The sequence below is a fragment of the Homalodisca vitripennis genome, chromosome 7 (assembly GCF_021130785.1).
Source record: "Homalodisca vitripennis isolate AUS2020 chromosome 7, UT_GWSS_2.1, whole genome shotgun sequence".
NCBI lineage: Eukaryota > Metazoa > Arthropoda > Insecta > Hemiptera > Cicadellidae > Homalodisca > Homalodisca vitripennis.
The window spans coordinates 145,396,951-145,416,772 of record NC_060213.1 but is presented as its reverse complement, the minus strand read 5'-3'; the positions used below and the strand labels follow the sequence as shown (position 1 = coordinate 145,416,772).

At 30.5% G+C, this 19,822-nt stretch overlaps 1 protein-coding gene across 2 annotated transcripts in view; it reads right to left on the bottom strand.

Annotated features, from left to right (window-relative positions):
• LOC124366464 (tripartite motif-containing protein 3-like) overlaps nucleotides 1–19,822 on the bottom strand; it is an 89,812-nt gene that overhangs the window by 47,507 nt on the left and 22,483 nt on the right. For both annotated transcript variants that reach the window (XM_046823038.1, XM_046823039.1), the window contains exon 2: nucleotides 11,263–11,373. In XM_046823038.1, coding sequence (XP_046678994.1) covers nucleotides 11,263–11,353 — 91 coding nt within the window. In that variant the 5' untranslated portion in view covers nucleotides 11,354–11,373. The remainder of the gene's footprint in view (nucleotides 1–11,262; nucleotides 11,374–19,822) is intronic.

Genomic DNA, 19,822 nt, shown 5'->3' with positions numbered 1-19,822 from the left:
TACAAAGCCTATTTTTATGATTTTTTAAAATACAACTTGCAGACTCAAAATTATTTTGCCAGTATTGTAGTTCATCATTGAAAGTTCTAGGATTAAGAGTAATAGATCTAACTTAAATTCGAGTAAGTAGGATTTTTTTAACTTTTAAAATTAATTTTCATGTGCATAATAAAATATAACTAACTTTTTAGGGTGAATTACTTAAGAGACTATGTTTATTAAAAAAGGATTCCTAAATTAAATATGATTTGAAACTCACATTTGCCTTTTTTTTGGAATGAATACTGATATCTGTCTTTTAGAAATCTTTGGGTTTGCCACTGCCACCGTGACACTACTGTATAAACTTTACTGATTTTTAAACTTTATAAACCGTTTAGACATTGTAATTGAATTCATTCACATTCTATCTGATTGGAATTATTTTGTAATAACTAAGAAATATATGTACAAGAATGATTTGTGTATTGTCTTTATCTATTACATTCATACTAAATGGAAGGATAGTACTGATATACAATAATTAAAATTCATAAAGTTTTATTTATTTTGCCCCAATGCTTATTTGTTTCTACTATTCAACACTTAATTTGATGTTATGTTTGAACTTATTACCAAACTGCATGAGTTCTTGACATAAGTTGTAATAACATAAACCATTATTGTTGATAAGACTTTCATTCTGTTCCGTTAGATCCTTTATACTCCGTTGTATCAGTTTATTAATACATTTTTGTATTAATAATTACTTAGCTTTATATTTTTTGAAGTAATTACAAAACGTATGTGTTCACAAGATGTGTATGTACTGGTCAGATTGTAAGTTATTCTGAACAGCTTGTTGCTGACTGTGTAACATCTGACAAGCACCTAAAAACTATTATATTAAACTTGTTACGAGCATTTTCCGATATAATGATATCTAATTTTGCATCCTTTAATCACAGCACTTAAATCAGAAGACAGGTTTTCGAGCAATGCTAACATGGCCCTTAGCTACACTTAGGTGGTCCGGACACTAACTTAGAGTCTATGTTAAAACGGAAAACTTCCTCAATTAAAACAAATAGGTCTCCACAATATTGAAAATAATTAAGCCATTTCAAATGTTACAGCGTACATTCAACTTCAACACTTAAGGGATAATTTTGTTTCTTATCACTAGTTAGGCCTACTAACTCAGACCTATACTACTGTCAATTTTGCAGTGAAATTCCTTAGGATTAAATCCCATTTCTACAGAATAAATATTTTTCATACCTATAAATTCCTCTCTTGAAAAACTATTTTAAAGTTAAAGATAACCAACAACATATATTAAATTTCCAAGGTGAGGTTAAGTGTACCTGGTTCTTTTTTGAATATAAACTTCAATAAAAATATAAAATAAAGTTATAGAGTTGTTATTGAGATAAAGTATTAAAGTTATAATTTTAAAAGTAGAAAAAGTAGCTTTACACTAACAATAAAGTTATAAGAAAGTAACCAAACTTAATAAAATAGTAATCAAAATAGGTTATATTCGAAATCTATCTAAAGCCACCATTATTAAAATATGGCTCGAACATGAAAGTTTTTAAGTGCTTGAACTTGCATGTTATTACTTATAAAAATAACAAAACATTATTAGAGATCATACTACAGAAACAAATTAAAATTTGAAGGCTAAATTGGAGGTTAATGCACTATTGGATAGTTATACGTTCAAGATTACCGCACAAACAACAACAAACTATAATTTCAAGTATTTAAGTATTAACAATTAATTTTGATATTATGCCCACATTAAAATTACTAATAGATCTATAATCCATACTTAAAATTTTTAACAATAAACTCTCAAAAAAGAGCAAACAAAAACTGAAAACTGAATTACCTCAATTACCTTATGTAATGATAAATTTCTAATAATTACAAGATTACAGTAATATGCGACAATATAATAAAGCATCCCTGACAGTCAAACCTAACAAAATAAATAAAGAATAATTCATTAATATTAGTGAATAATATGTTATTGCATTACAATATTATATGATGTGGAAGAAAAGAAGGCTAAAGTTTAATAATTCTAAACATCAATCCATTTGCGAGACCTCAATCCAATCAAACTATCGAGATGGTTTTGCAAATGCTCAGCCAAATCCCATGAGGAGGACATGTACCATCAAACATTTCTATAGGTCAATTAGTTTTAAAACGTATTGAGTGGACAGACAGACAGACAGATTTACGAACATTAAAATTTTTCCAACCCCTGAGTGATAGGCTTCACTAAAGTTCAGCCCATAAAAGCCTGAAAGTAAATTTAGGATCACCTTAAAATTAGATTTATTTTACAGTGAAATATACAATTTTACTTCTTTATTTGAAGGTTATCCTTGACAATGGAAGGATTGTGTAGGAAACAGGATTTTTCCGGACATTTGCCATTGGTCAATGAAGCAAGAAATCAGTAACACTATAGTGTTGTGTATAGTTTTTTTTATTAAGTGCATGTTTTTAGAGTTAGTGAAGTTGAAAAACAACATGGTGGTTGTGATTCCTGACTTAGGTGTGCCACAACGCTTTGGTATGATTTGTTTATTTTAACCTAGTTTGCAATTATGTATTAGGTTAGTTATACCTGAAGAAGAGATTAGATTGCAGATCTCGAAATGTAGTGTTACTGATTTCTTGTTTCACTGAACGATGGCAAATGTCTGGAAAAATCCTGTTTCCTTTACAATTTTACATTACTACATTGTTTTAATTAATACAGAATGTTACAATTAAAATGTATGCACTTTTGGGCTTTGAAATGCTTAAGTAAATTAAGTGTATCATTTCACATATGACAAGTCAACCTTAGAGTTTATGGAAACTAAAATAGTGTTTTTTTTTTTAAAATTTGTTTAGTGCAAGAGAATTTTTAATGGTGTATCGTGTCTTATACAGGGTGGCGCATATGTTAGATTACCCATAAATTGGGATATTTTGTTTCGATAGGTTGGTTACATTGTTAAGTTGGCAGCAACACGGAGTAAGTTCATTGTTGTCTGTTCCAGTGGGTTAGTGTAAAGTGACGCTCTTTCCATGTGTTATTTGTTTGTGTGTTTTTTAAATGTTTACAACCCAACAATGAGTTTACATCCTTCAGTTGTGGTGGAAACATAATAAAAATACTGCTATAATAATTGAAGAATTTAGTGGTAAATATCCAAGTGTCAAGATACCCATTTGACAGTATATGCGGAAGTTAAATAAGCAGTTTGAAAACACTAGAAGCGTTTTAAATGCCCTGAAGTGTGGTCATCCATGATATAAATTTCTTGCTGTGATGGTTTCAAACAAAATGGAAGCGTTAACCAGCATAACTGCATGTACTGGTCGGATGTAAATCCTCATAACGTAATCCAAGCAGAACTCAATGTGCCTGGTGTTATGATATGGGGAGGTATTTTGAGTACTGCACTGATTGGTCCTTATTTTCTTCAAGGAAATGTTAACTCAGAAAGTTACTTACGATTGCTGTAAGAAGTAGTAGTTCAAGAGCTCAGAAACAATCCTGTTTTCAATATACATTCGCTCATCTGGCAACAAGATGGTGCCCTAGCATATTTCAGTATCCAAGTTCGAGATTTTTTTAAATAACACATTTATAATGAATGGATTGGTTGCTGTGGTAAAATCGAATGGACTGCGCGATCGCCAGACCTGACCCCATGTGATTTTTCACTGTGGGGTATTATAAAGGAGACTGTGTATGCTTCAAAAGTGCAAAATCTTGACGAACTCAGAAACCTAATTAGAAATGAATTTGAACTTGTTAATAACGATAAACCTTTATTGCTAAACATTTGCGATTATGTTCTCAATCGTTGTATGAAGTGTATATAAAATCAAGGTGGACATTTCGAACAACTGCTATAACATTTTATGAGAGAGAGAGAGAGAGAATATCTTTATTTCACAATCCTAAAGATTAGAAATGGTGTCACATACAGTTACAAAATAAATAAACAAACAAAACAACAAAATTTAAAAACATTTGTAAACAGCAACAACAATATTGTCAATAAGTAAATAAATTACCAATATATTAATTAATAAGTAACTAAATTACCAATATATTAATTAATAAGTAACTAAATTACCAATATATTAATAACTTTTAATAATCTAAGGGAAAATGTCTGTCCAATTTAAAAATTAGTTTATGTTGCAAAAAGGCCTGGTTAACAGCCACTGATGCAGTTTCTTCTTCATCACTTTTATTGATTCTTCTTTCTTTACTTCGTCAGGAAGACTGTTGAAGAATTTAGCCCCCACGTATGATGGTTTTTTTCTCAAAATATGTCCTGTGGTGACTGGGTAAAGTAAAGTTGTTGCGATGCCTTGTGTTATAGTGATGAAGGTCCCTGTTCCGTTGCATGTTCCTTCCTACTGCGTTAAGAACTGTTTCTTGTATGTATAAACTTTTTTTAACAGTCAGTATTTTCCATTCTTTAAATACCTGTCTACAGCTATCAAGGGGTTTTAAACAGGCCATAATTCTTAGAGCTCTTTCTTGCAATACTAAGACCCGTTCAAGATTCTTTGCTGAGGAAGCACCCCAAACAAGAATTCCGTATCTAAGATGGCTTTCAAAAAGAGCCTGATAGGCAATCTTGACATGGTAATATGTAGGTAATTTTTCATATAATGAATTTGTTTTCTAGCCTAAAAATGTTTCATTCAATTAATCTATAACGCCTTGCAATTTCTCTTCTGGGAAAACTGACATATGTAACACCCTGCGTAAGTGGAGCAACAATGTGTGGCTATTATACTCTTATTTATTATAGTTACAAATAATTAAATAAAATTTTTATCCATGTCAACATAAAAAATACACTGAAAAACTAAACTTTTACATTCACTCATACTATGCATTCTATTGATTTTGACCAAATAAACTAATCATGTATTATGGGTGCTGCTGGGGTTTTTATCCCTGGCATATTTATCCTGTCCAATTGATACCGAAGCAAATATAGTAAAGGAAATAATCAATAACTGTTTTACTCAATTTTGTATTCATTATTACTTCAACATAACATAATGACAATACAACTCAACTGAACTTGATTCCAAACAGTTATATCTGATAAGACTGTATTGTATTTGTGATAATCCAATTAATTTAAAAATATTTTTCAAGGTTATGATATTTCTATGAAGTTGCACAACTTAAGTTATTTAATGAGAATATATGTGAATAACAATATGCCAACTTTTGTCTAAATTGGATTCTAAATAAAAAAAATTTACATTAGCTCAGTTTTTCATCATAATTATTTTAAATTTAAATTACATGTTATTTTTATACATATAAAGACATTAAATTAAGAATATTCTGTAGTAAAATGACCTCCAGTTTTTCCCCGATATGAACAATGTTAAAACTTCTTACACTTTTACGCCCTTATTTTGATTGTAGCGGTATGGGAGATGTCACATTTTATAATTTATAATTATTAATATACATTCAAACCTTTTTAGATTTCTGTAACGTATGTACATTTTGAGTACCTTAATGATTAAGTAGAAAGTTTCAGAGTTTTTTCAGTACAACCTATAAAAATGTCAGAAAAACTAAAAAGGATCAGTGTTGATTATCTTTAAAATTAGACATTCCCCATAATTCCAGAACAAAACTAAAATTGTAAAATTGCATGAAGTTTAACAATATTCTTATGAGGCTAGAACCAAGATGGCCGCTAGTGTAGCTGGCCCTTAATGCTTTCTTCTTTGTTTAGGCCAACAGTTATTTATGTTACATCATTAAAAAAAGGATGAGTGAACTGATAGCTTCAACATACCTCTATTGGAATACTTCATTTTCCATTAAAAGAGAAATATTTTTCATAAAGGAAAAATTTTAGCCATTTTTAAACGTACTATATTACAATTAAGCTAACTATCTAATGTATAACTGTGCATGAGTTAAGTATTATCATGGCCATATCAAGTTCAGTTTTAATTAATTACTAACTAAAGCAACTATTATTATATTCACAAGCTTGTTCATTGTGTTATAATGTATATATGCCCATGAGCATGCACATAAATTTTAACACTGGGGACTTTATGGAAAAATGATCAGGAAATTATGTCTATCTAACAAAACAAATTAATTTCAATCATAAATAAAGTCCTGAATTAAAAATTTTTCTTCCTCCATGAGGGACGATTTAAGATTAGTCAGAGCATTATAAATTTTGAGACAAGAGTCACAGAGCATTGAAAAGTGTTACATATTTGTAATGAACCTTTTCAATGCTAATCTTGTATAAAATATGTTCTATTATAAATATCTAAGTATCTAGATATTCAGTACGTAAAAAGTATAAATTAATCAAAATTATGGAGGAAGGGAATGATATTGAAACAATCCTACTTAATAAAATATTACTATAAACTCATATATGAGATTTTAAAATATTTTACAGTGAACATGATGTTATAACGAAAACAACATTGTTAGAGGTGTACAATGCAGTTAGCACATGTAAGGATGTCTATTATTAGCCCATTTAGCATACGACAGAAAATAACTCATGCTGATGTGCTATGTGCGCAAAAGATGACCTCTTACAGTTCAACCAATGTTTATCATTCTGAGGCTTTTGACATTGGAGTGAGTGAATCACTCACACATAAATTTAATCTATTTTTGACGTTTTCCCCCCACTTGAAAGCTTATCTATCAGCTAATGGCAACACTGCTGTGTTTACTGCGCTATAGGTAATTCTGATACATTACAGTCATTATAATAGGGAAGGTGTGACAGGAAAATAGACAAATGGATTTAAATTTGCTTTTAACAATATTTGGTCAATAATTACACTTTAATTGTTTTGTAATTTGTCTTGTGGCACCTTAAAACTGATGATATAAATTTTAAAATCTTAATTGTTTCTAAAAGTACTTAAGGGATTGATAGTGTAAACTTTATATGGTTAAATAAAATACAGGGTTTTCATCGAGTTGATTTAAGGAAGATGCTCGTTCACACACACCATAAACATGACTCATATTCAATCTTAATCCTTGATAAAAAGATCCTAAAGACTTGAACATAGGTTACTCTAGGTGCAAGAAAGAACCCTTGATTTCTGTGTCAAAATGCTAAAGGGCACTTTGTCTGTTTGGGACAGAGATCGCAACTTGGCATTTGGTCTAAGGAAGAACCCTATTGATTGTGTGGGTAAAAAGTCAAAGGGCAGTCCATCTGTATGTCTGTCAGTCTGTGTGCAACTCTTGACAAAAATGTCATAGAGACGATACTTGGGACAGAGATCCCAACTTGGCATTTGGTCTAAGGAAGAACCCTATTGATTGTGTGGGTAAAAAGTCAAAGGGCAGTCCATCCACATGGGTGTTATTCTGTGCGATAACTCGTGATAGTAACGTCCCAGACTTCAGACATGGTACACATGTTTCTATTAGTTCAAGGAAGTACACTACTGATTTTGAGGTAAAAAAGTAAGAGAGAAGTTCATCCGTTTGTGAACTACCGATTTCGTTGTTTTGTCGGGTCCTTCAGTATTTGTTGTATCGGTTTATTTTCTATTACTTTGGTTTCTAAATTGTTTTTAATATAACAATACAAATGTAAAAAACAAATGTAATTCTCAAACAAAATGCGTGTATCATGTATTAGTAATTATTCTATTATTAGACACTTACATTATTTAATCCGAGGATTGCTAACGACAGCTGAATCCCTTGTTGTCTAATTTAAACACAAGATATGTTTTTCACTGTGGAAGAACATTATGCAAACGTAAACAAATTACAAACTTGAATAACCAGCCCTACTGTGGGATGTGGATTTTAAAAAAGTCAAGCAAGAGCTACAAGTTGAAGTGTGGTGTTCACGGTTCAAGGATGGGTCGTTATTATAGTCAAATATAAGCTCAGTTGCATCAGTATCACATCATCTACAGTACATTTAGAGACACACAGTTTTTTTGGTTCAGTACAATAATTGTAGTACAAAAACACCTAATATGTATTAGTAGCAAATTAAATGGTTTAAGATGGCATAAATGTACCATCTATCAAAAACATCAATGTAAAATTCTAATTGAATAATAACATTTTTTATTTACAAAACTTTACAAACTGATTTTTCAACCTGAACTTTCAGTACTCTCTTATAGTGTAAAAGCTGTGAGATATTCAATATTAATTTGTTACAATATATATAATAACAAAAATAGCACTTTAAAATAATTAAAAATATCAATGCTGTGTTGCCTATATAAAGGGAGAAATCTTGTGCCTTATTTTGTTTAAGTACTAAAAGTACTTAAACAGTTATTTTTAAACATAAAATAATCTATATATGTTTGAATTTGAAAACAACCAATAATTAATTGCATATCAGTTTTTATAATATACAGTATCAGATTTCATGAATCATATTTGATGTCTTATGAAGTAACTATTTATACTGAACCATGCTAAATACCTATTTTCCTCACAGATTTCCACAACTTCACCATTTTCCTTATGGTATGAAAAAAGATTAATGTACTGATTTGATTTCATAGCTTAGGAGCCAAGAGCCATTTTGCACTGTATAAGAACACAACCAAATTGATTAAACAATTTCCCCTACGAAAGACTAATATACAAACATGATTTAATAGTCCAGGAGCCTAGGGCCATTTTGCACTGTATAAGAACACAACCAAATTGATTAACGTGAATTCAACTAAAATCACAAAATTGGGACCATATTTTCTTTTAATACAATTTTGAATTCAAGAATAACTTCAATATCATAAGTGTTTAACTCCACAATTATTTATGTTTTACCCAATAAAATTATAGTTTAGTCCTTAACTTTTAGAAATACCCTGGTTATTTTTATGAAATATTCACCATCTATATCTCATTTCAATTGTAAAAAATGGCATAAACCATATCTGTATACAATTTTCTTACATTAATAATAATTTTAGGTAAAAAGCACAGGGATCAAAATAAAGACATAACCAAGTCTTTTCATAACTCGCTGGTGTGGGATAGGGCATAATACAGTTTACCGTGTAAACGAGAATATCTGTGTCAAAATTTAATTTTAATTTGTACAGCTTGTTCATTCTCTTGAAGTACACAACATTTTGGTCTCATTCGACTGGTTTCCCTGAAATATTGCTAAGTTAGGATTACAGCAAGCAGGGATTTAGTTCCCTAGCCAGATGTTATAACTACGGTTCGACCCTGAAATACCGATTATCTTTGGAACTGCAGTGTACAGAACTGGTGTCTGCCTGCCTCTGCAGACATTCTCTATTTCTGTTCCGACGTGGCTGCACCGTGCACCCGACTGGTGTCAAAGAAGTGTTCCACGCTGAAAATACCTCGGTTTGTAAATGATACTGGCAGGTTCCCAGCGACTTCAGTCCACCCACTAGACATGACACTTCACTCTCCTCTCAATGGCAATTCTGTTTGTAAACAGCACGGCCAAGCCTGAGCCCACTTCCTTATCATAAACAGCCCAGATTGTTTAACAAGCATTATGACACCCTTTGTAAACAGACATGAGCAAGTCTTACTTCACCGTGCTGTGTGCTGTGCGCTGTGCTGCGTCATTGTACAAGTGGGAAATCACCACCAAGCTTAGTGGTTATTACTGAGCAGTAGAGATAACAGGAAATCATAGTTCCAATAAAGATAAAACTGGGACTCCATTTAATTTATACTTCTGTGAATATTCGTTAGGTTAACATTGATAAGGATTCAAATAATTCATAATTGCAGCTTGTGTTTGAAATAAAACAAAAACACAGACACACACACACACACACACACATGAATCAACATTTCAAAAACAATATTGTTTGTAATAGTTTATTATATTTACAGTAACTATTACCAATTTGTATTGCAATAGTTTTGAATTTTAATACTTTAATATACAAGACTCTGTTAGTAGTCACAAATCATGTTGTTTTATGAATATTTATAATATCCTTATACACCTTAAAAATCCCAACCGTGTGCAGTATCAGTCCCAAGTGCTGATTATAATAAACATTCAGAAATCACAAAATAAAACACATATTTCTATTAATTATTATTGAATTACACATCACTACTAAACTTTAGACACTAATATATGTACATAAATATTTTAAGCTGTTATAATAATGTAACATGGTTCCACAATCAAATTTGAAATAATAAAAAAGTTGTGAATAATCAAAATAAATAAAACTAGCAATTTTAACAACATAATTCTTAGTGTTTTTAATCAAAAATAAATAAATCTCTTTGTATTAGTGGTTATAGTTATTAATTTCTTGGCAGTTTCTACTGAAAGAACTTGTAAGGCTTCTAAAGGTTTGCTAACTTCTCCTACATGGAGAACTCCATGGAGACTCTGAAGTAAAAACTCTTTAGTAATTTAATAATTATTAGTAGCTTCATAAAATATTATACTAAAGCTTGTCACAATTAAGAAAAAAACAAAAAAAGGCTTTAGTTTATTAAACCAATACATTGGTCTTGCAAAATAATTATTCTGCAAATCTGGATGTTCAGACCTAGTATTTAAATTTGTAATAATCTTACTGCAGACACCATGAATTTAACACAACCTTCCAGCCATACATGAAAATTGCAAAGAATTATCCAGTAATAATGTTGTTTGCTATCAAATTAGATGCTTGGTTATTGATTAGTGTCAAACGTAAACCAATATTCTAGTTAACAATATAACATGGTATCTAACGATCTGACAAAGAACGCAATGCCTGACATTGTATAAACAGACAATTTTCTCTTGAACCTATTGATTCCAAAATCATAGGACTAGAAAGATCCTTGGACTAAAAAGAAATTATTTATTAATTTTCAAGTATCTATGCACTTAATATGTAGAGTTATCACACAGATAAGCAAACGGACAGGCAGACGACCCGAGAGACTTCCCTTTGACATTTAGACACAAAAACCAACAGGGCTTTTTTGACCCAGAGGACCTATGTACCAACTTTTAAATCTCCAGGACCTTTCTATCAAGAGATACATCACAAACAGAATACAGACATACAAATGGCCTGTCCGACCTTCTGACCCAGGGTTCTTCAGATTTCAAGAAAGAAAATCTTCAAAATTGTCCTGTCAGGGCCTTGATAACATTTAGTTACACTGTTGTATGACAACGTTGTTGCATATTCGGTACAATATGGGTGTATCTTCAATAAGTAGTAACTTACAGAGACAGGTGCCGCAAGTGAGAAAGCTCTCGTTGAAGTCCTCGTAATTGATGGAGACCGTCTCCACGAGGGTGGAGCTCATGCTGACCATGGTGTAGGCTCCAGCCTCACCTGCAACACAGAACAACTGTTACTACACACTCCAGCTGTTTGTTCTGTGTTATCAGCTGTTGTAAATCCGGAGATTACCAGACACGTTCACACTCACTCCGTGTTAGTACATGCACAATAATATGGTACCAATCGGTAGCGAAGTATTTCTTCATCCCATATGTTCTTACAAAACTAAGGTTATAACGATAGTATTTATTACTATATAATAATATATCCACTATAAAAATCCAAACTTTTCACATTTTTTTATTTTAAGGGCATTTTAAAGGAGAGGCATTAGAATTCAAATGCACTTCTCAACTGAAACAGTAGTTTTTTTATAACTCAAGTTGAAAAATAACAGCAAACCTTACAAAATTTAGCAAACGTGGGAAATATACTTAAAATGTTTTGCAAATTTTTACTTTAAAAATTGCATAGCATATAAAAAACATATTGAAAACTGGAGATTTTGAAATATTTTCGAATTACTGTCAATACGATATTAAATGAAAGGTATGATCATTCTGAATTTTGATATGTACAGTAGTTTGTGTTAGTGGACATCGGAGCTCACAATTTTGTCAAAACAGATCTTTCATTACTTCTGAACAAGAATTAGTACATAAATACAGTATTTGGAATTACTGTCAATACGATATTAAATGAAAGGTATGATCATTCTGAATTTTGATATGTACAGTAGTTTGTGTTAGTGGACATCGGAGCTCACAATTTTGTCAAAACAGATCTTTCATTACTTCTGAACAAGAATTAGTACATAAATACAGTATTTGGAATTTTTAACATATAAGTAAAACCCGCTCCATGAAGTCATCACAAACTCAATCAATCATCCAATCCATTTATGGTTAAGAATCTAGGCTCAGTTTTGATTTCATTACTTCTTACTAATCACAATAGTTAATTAGTAAACATAATTTGTTATACTTTGGGAGTTACTGAGTTTATTACTGAGTATAAGTTTAAAAGGTTTTATGGCTACCATTTTTGAAAATTCCAAAGATAATTTCAATGATAATATTTTTGGTAATTTGCCCTGTTATCTTAAAAATTTGAATTAAATTTGGTATAATTAAACTTATTAGTTTTTTTATAAAATGGCATACAGACAGGCAGATGGGAAACCAAGCATGAGAGCCATGCTCAAATGGTGAAATATGTTTGTCTTGACCTGAGCATTGACCTTGTATACCTTTGTCCAGAGAGTTACAGGACACTAGTAGGATTGAAACTTGCTATACTTCTATTATATCAATCAGCTGTATATGACAACATAGTTTGTTGTTGATAAAGCATTGCATAAGTGTATGATTTTATTACTTAGTTATTTTTAGTATTATTCTTTACACTCTTATGTTTCTTTTACAAGTAATTTTTATTTAAAGTTACCTCTAGTTAGATGTTTTAAAAGTAATACTGAATAAACTTTACATTTGTTTAAACACTTAAAATTTTGAAAAAAAAAAACAAAGTTTTATTTATTTACTGAAATAAATTTATGAAATTTTGGTTTGGCTTTTTCATTTTTAACTTACAATTTGTATAAAGTTATCTGATGAGCCCTTAAAATTTATATATATATATATATATATATATATATATATATATATATAATATATATATCTCTCATTTAAAAACAAAGAAAAGAAGTATTTTAAACAAATTATTTTGATCATAACATACTGCAAGAATAAATATTTCACACTGAATAAAAATACATCTTGAAAATTGGTTGGAAAATAATTGTTTACACAGACTCGCAAAACAGGGAAAATAGTACTGAGAAATTACCAGTTACTTTTCAATAAATTACTGGATTTTTGGGATATTTTGGAAAAATTGGAATCAAAGGGATAAAGGGGCAACAAAAATTAATGTTCAGTTTAGTAAAATTAAAAAGGGTCGAAAGAAAAAAAAATATTTTAAATATTTGTTAAAAACCCCTACAATACAATTTTTAAGTATATAGTATTTTAGCCTATCTTATTTTTACCCCTTTATTAATCATTCAAGATTTTGTAATTTTTATACAGTAGTAATAAGTTCAAAAGTTTCTTCTTTTTCTAATTTTAGACGATTTAAAACATAAATTCAGTACATAATACACAAAAAATAATTCTACTTCAAGCAATATTTACCATGTATTTTTTTCGTTAACAAATAGAATGTAAGGTATCGTAGATGGACATGGAGGTAGTGACTTTTGACAGTTATCGCTACTTCCATCTAATAACCTCATAAGAGCTAAAGAAGAAAACAACTTACTATTATTGTTTCATTGTCAATTAACTTTTTTAATTAGTAACACCACACTGTCTACGCTAGAATGAACATTACGACCGTCAACGTCCAATAAGTTGAAACTCTCCTTCAATCAAATGATCAGATTTTAATCGTAACGTGAACTACAAGAGTTTTAGTTTTTTTTTTAATCATGACGAATATTCGAACAAGATCAGACTTGTTGAAGCTAATTTAAATTAGCTCTGCCCAATTTTATTTTGAAACAAACTCTTAAACAAAATTTTGATTGTTAAGATTAAAAACTTCAATTACACATTTGATGGTTGCACAAAGAAATGTTTTAAGCTTATTGTACAGTGGAAAAGTTATAAAAACAAAAGTGTAATTTAAATGTAAGTTGTTGAGTATGTTTTTCACTTTTTATTTTTGAAAGTGCTGTATCATTCTTATTAGTTTTATAGAATCAGGTTTGTATATTACACTGAAACACAGAAATATCTTTTCAATTAAATTTGATCTCTCTTACCATTTTACTATAGTGTATCAACTTGTTTGTATACTCCACTGTTGGGGCCTGTGGAAATTTAATCCTTTCAAGCTAGTCAGATTTCACAATAGTTCCGACTGTAACACAGGGGCGTACCCAAGTGGAGAGATAGGGGATCAATCCCCCTCAACAATTTTATAATTGACTAGATTGAAGAATAATACATTTTGGATTCCAAAATATTTGTTTACTTTTAGTTGTCAATTATGATTTTCTGGAGTAAAATATTCTAATAATAAAAGCAAACAATATATATTTTAGGTCTATTAGTGACTTTATATACTTGAACCTCTCACCTAATTAAAAGGTTAATTAGACTTATCTCACAAATGAAAATAATAAATTAGAATATCATGAATTCCAAGAATAAATTTATTTACTGATTCTTAGAAATCTAGAACTAATGTCATGTACAGGTATAATAAAACTTGTACTTAACCTATAGTCTAAGTGGCAAAAAAGTTGCTTCCTTTTTAGATTTGAGATATATTTGTGTCCTTAAAGAGAGGTAAAGTTTCCTTCCATATTGTCAAGTTCACAGGACGTACTAATTTTAAAGATCTTATCATGAAAAAAAAAGTATTCAAACTAGTCAACAAGGTCTAAATAACGTCAAAAAATTTGCCTCACTTAATTTAACTTTGGACTTTCAAAATGTTCTGCAATTAGATTTGAATTCTTGGACTTATGGGACCAATTTTAGAATGATTTGAAAACATTTTTCTGGCTTTTTGGCAAACTAAAAATGTTACAATGGGATTCAGTGGGTCTCAGTTTACAACATATTCTAGGCAGAAACATTCTTAGAAATTTTATTAGTTTATCCTGTATTTTTAAATTGAAAATAGTTGTAAAGGTGAGTAAATTTAGCAACAAAATTTTATTTTTTGCATGTGTTTTAACTGAATTTCAATTCTTTAGATGGGTTCAACTTCATTTAATAAAATATTTGGAAAAACATTGAGATATATACTTTTGAGTCCTTATTTTTGAGTTGGAGTGCTCTTCTGCTTTGGAAGCAATGCACAACATTTTAAGGTCAGTCTTTACAATCATTCTGTATAATGAAGCATTACTAAACGTATTTGCCAAGATCTGCTAAATGATTTTGTAATATTGATATAATGTTGGTTTCATAAACAAAGCTTCTGAAATTCTGCTATCAATCAGTATGATTTAACAAAACTAAAATATAAATAAAAATAACAAATGTAAACAAACTAAAAATAAGAGTGAGTATTTTTTGATAAAATTAAAAAGAAAACTTGAATTTAAGTTGTGCAACAGAAGAGTTTGAATGGGGACAAAAGAAGGAGCTCTACAAAATTATAACTAAAAAAAAACCTTTAACTTATTTTTAATGTTATACATTCATGTTTAAAATATAAAATTGCTTTAAAGTTTTAAATTTAGCGTATGTTTTATAAATTTACAATACAAGGAATAACACTTTTCATTATAAATAAACATGTATATACAAACACTGTTTACAGCTAATAAAAAACAAGCTAAATAAGTATTTCAGCCAGTTGATAGAGCATGTATGAATACACAGCTTTTATAACCCATTACATGTATATTAGTGCATTAGTCGCTTTTACCTAAATCATATTAGGAATCAATAAATAAATATATTTCTGAAATCTGTAACTGCTGAATTTTGTAGTTTGTGCTTGATCTATAAGTATAATAAATTACACACAGTGCCTCACCCCCCCCCCCCAGAAATGAGATACTGGGTACACCCCTGCTGTAACATAATACCAGAGTTCCTGCACAGGACTGAGTGCCTCACATGTTATTTGCGCACACAAACCCACAGAGTATGACATTCATCAGTACTCACTGGTACCAACCAGCCCGGTTTGACCACCATTCTCCAACACTAGCTGAGTTCAATAGCGTGAATCTGGGCAACTCTGTACGCCTGGGTTGGCTTGAAACCTTTGTTCACATCTTAACAGGACTGAGGACTAAAGGCGGGGGGACTCTCAATCGGCCAATACAATCAGAATAATACCCAAGTGGTAGAGAGGTCATCTTAAACTCTATCCCCAAAGCATCCACTGTCACTTCCTTAGTCACTTAAATTAATAACACTCTAAGGATCTATCAACTTTAGATAGTATAACGTATAGAAAATCTAGGAAGTCTGAAAGTCCAAATAAAGTTGGAACATTTTAACTTTTAACTATTTTCTGTTTTCTGGTTCAAACAGTATGAAAACACTGCTAACACAATTAAAATCTTAATTTATTTTGGCCATATTCACTTAAAAGATGTTCAATCAGTCAGAACAATGTTGAACCTCAAATACTTTAGTGCTTTTATTATTGATTGTAGGATCCTGGTACATATTGCATTTTAAAGATACAATTAGGTTTTCTTCTAGAGTGTATTCTTTTTGAATGTTTAAACAATAATGTGATTAAAAGTTTAGAATTTTAAAAAATAACTAATAAAATGAACTAAAAAAATGTTGGATGCTTTTTTTAAGGTATATCTTAAAAATTAAAACTCCCATTAAACGTGGAATTAAAAGTGTTTGAGGTTAACATTTCTTTTATGGAGCTAAAATCAAGATGGTGGTGGTGGTGGTGGATACAGCTGACTCTTAAGCTTAAGAATCAAGATTAACAATTTTGTGTTCAATACTCTGTGATTAGAACCGCAATCTTTGAAAGCGTAAAAAGTATATATAAAAATGTTTTCATTATAATACATAATGCAAAAACATCTCAAATGTCAATGTTTTTCAGAAAAGATAAATGAGGTTATATCTTGGTTACCACAACACTACTTTAATTTCTTGTACAATTAAACAAGTTCAGGCCAGTGAAGCCACAAGCTTGATACAATGCTAGTAACAATAATGCCACGTGTGTTTATGCTGCTGGATATTTCACTATTTAATATCATATCTCACTCTACTCACAGCTGCAAGTTTAGCTAAATTTCTACGAGTACCAAAGTTAATTTGGATTTTATATATTAAACCCAACAGTATTACAGATTTTTACTGTTTATGACATAATTTTGAATGGTTATAATTTAGCTGTACAAGAGCTGATATGGATTTCTGCCAGTTCCTTAAATGTATCGCTCTAAATTAAGAAGAATTGTTACATAAAAAGTAAATTGTATCAATGTACACTTTATTAATACAGCTAATCCATCAGACAGATGCATGAGTTGACCATCATCGGCACTGTTAGTACTGTTGACGCTACTGTCGTTATATATAGAGTAGTTTCATCACCAATATTATATCCGCGTGGGACGTAATATCACCTTTCAAAATTATTAGTACAGATAACATGACGGTGTCCTACACTATCATGTTAGCGGTACTTTTTCGTTAATGTTAACTGAGTTTCGTTAATAAAATACATTGTATGATGTGATTATGAGGCTAAATAACAACATTTTACAAACAAGTTACAGGGTGTAAAGTTTATATATTAGACTGGTTATTAAATTGTGACATCGTCTCAGATGGATAATAATAGTTGTTTTGTAATGATTTAAAATTCACAACGATTGCTGGTTGGCCTTTCCTTTCACTTGTTTACATCGTAAACAATGACTGCTGTAACCTTCCAAGTGAAGTACTCAACGCTGAAAAGCAACCTTCTCAGCAAATAGCAAGCAGCAGCTCAGTCGAATCAACACCGGTTCTAACTTCACCTGCCACAACGGTTTGCCAACACATACATGAATGTTGACTAAGACCAGATTTCCTTTTGTTTGTTTTAAGGAATTTTCTAAAAACAGAACACATCAAATATCTCCGTAAATACATTTACTACCTTTTTGTTTGTCTTACTTCCTGAATTAAGATCACAAATATTTTATCAACTGCTCTCATTTATTATTGACATTGCTTCAGATAAAGTGAACGGAAATGAAGATTTCTATCGCTAAACATGACTAAACTATGTGGAGTTAGAAATCCAATGACTGGCTCACCTATTCAAATTCAACTTCTATTTTCCAATTCAATAGGAAGCTAAAATTTAACACTCTATCAACATAACCAATAAAAAGAAGAATGTCTTATTTATTGCCTAATTTTTCTAGAGTTTGAAATCTGAGCATACAAAAACATACAAAATATGATTTTCTGACATTTTTTAACGGACATTACTTGTTTAATAAAGGGGCATTTATTTTTTTGTGTAAAATTATTAAACCTCTACTGTTTCAATTAATTTAAGAAATATAAATTGTATCTATCAAGTAAAATAAAACAATGTAAGATCTTGTATAGCTTACAAAAATTGGGAGAATGTAAACTGTGATTTAAATATTACATACTTATGATATTTTCACAATTTCAAGACAAGTTTTACACTATTATGCATTTTGTATAGAAAAAAATAATAAAAGTAGAAAAAACAAACTTTTGAGAGTAAAATTTCATTATATTTTTCAAAGCCATTCGTAACGCTAAACAATGGTGTTAGTTTCACTAAAACAAGTACTGTAGTACATAAAACACTCTAAAAATAACTTAGAAAAGTGGAGTTAAAGCAGTTTTGCATGGCCAGAATTGGGCGGGTACATACAAGAGCCGAGAAACATTTATGGCTCATTTTGTCTCCACGGCAACCTCAACATTCTGATTTCAGATCATTCCGGTAACAAAGGAAATTAGATGAGTAGATGGATAATATTATGTACAACTTAGTTGTAAATAAAACATATCCCTATTATTTTTTATTTTAATAGTAATTTACTTCACTTACTTGATTTTGTCAGAAATTACAGAAATTATGAGGAAAAGAGATACAGTACATGAAAGGAAACAAATAATAGTAATATCACATTGGTACCGAGATTCATAAAACACTTGTGGTTTACATTGACAATAAAGGCAGTTACCATTACCACACACATGTACCACAATGGATCTTGTGATTGTTCTATCAGTTCTTTGTTACATTCTTTCTTTTATATGCATTAAATCTCTTGTATTTTCACAATACCAGCACAATATAATGATTGGCAACACATTCATGCACTCCCACAACTTACAAATATGTAGCGGAACCATTCACAATATCAGATGCAGGGACAGTGCTGCGAGTCTAAATATTAGTTGTGTACTATAGGTACTAGAATGGCATGACAACAGTACCAGCACAATATACTGATTGGAAATATATTCTTGCACTCCCACAACTTACAAATATGTAGCGGAATCATTCACAATATCAGATGCAGGGACAGTGCTGCGAGTCTAAATATTAGTTGTGTACTATAGGTACTAGAATGGCATGACAACAATACCAGCACAATATACTGATTGGCAACATATTCAATACCAGCACAATATACTGATTGGCAACATATTCTTGCACTCCCACAACTTACAAATATGTAGCGGAACCATTCACAATATCAGATGCAGGGATAATGTTTCTGAGTCAAAATATTAGTTGTGTACTATAGGTACTAGAATAGCATAACAAAAAAAGCACACAAAATTGAAAAATGTGTACTCTATTTTTATATTCGATTTTAAATACTAACGTTCAAGGTCACCTCAAACAAATCCACTGACGAGCAGATCTACTTGAAAACCACTCTGAACTCAAGTTACAATAATGAGATAACATTATCAGCACAATAAGAAAAATGTTAAATCAA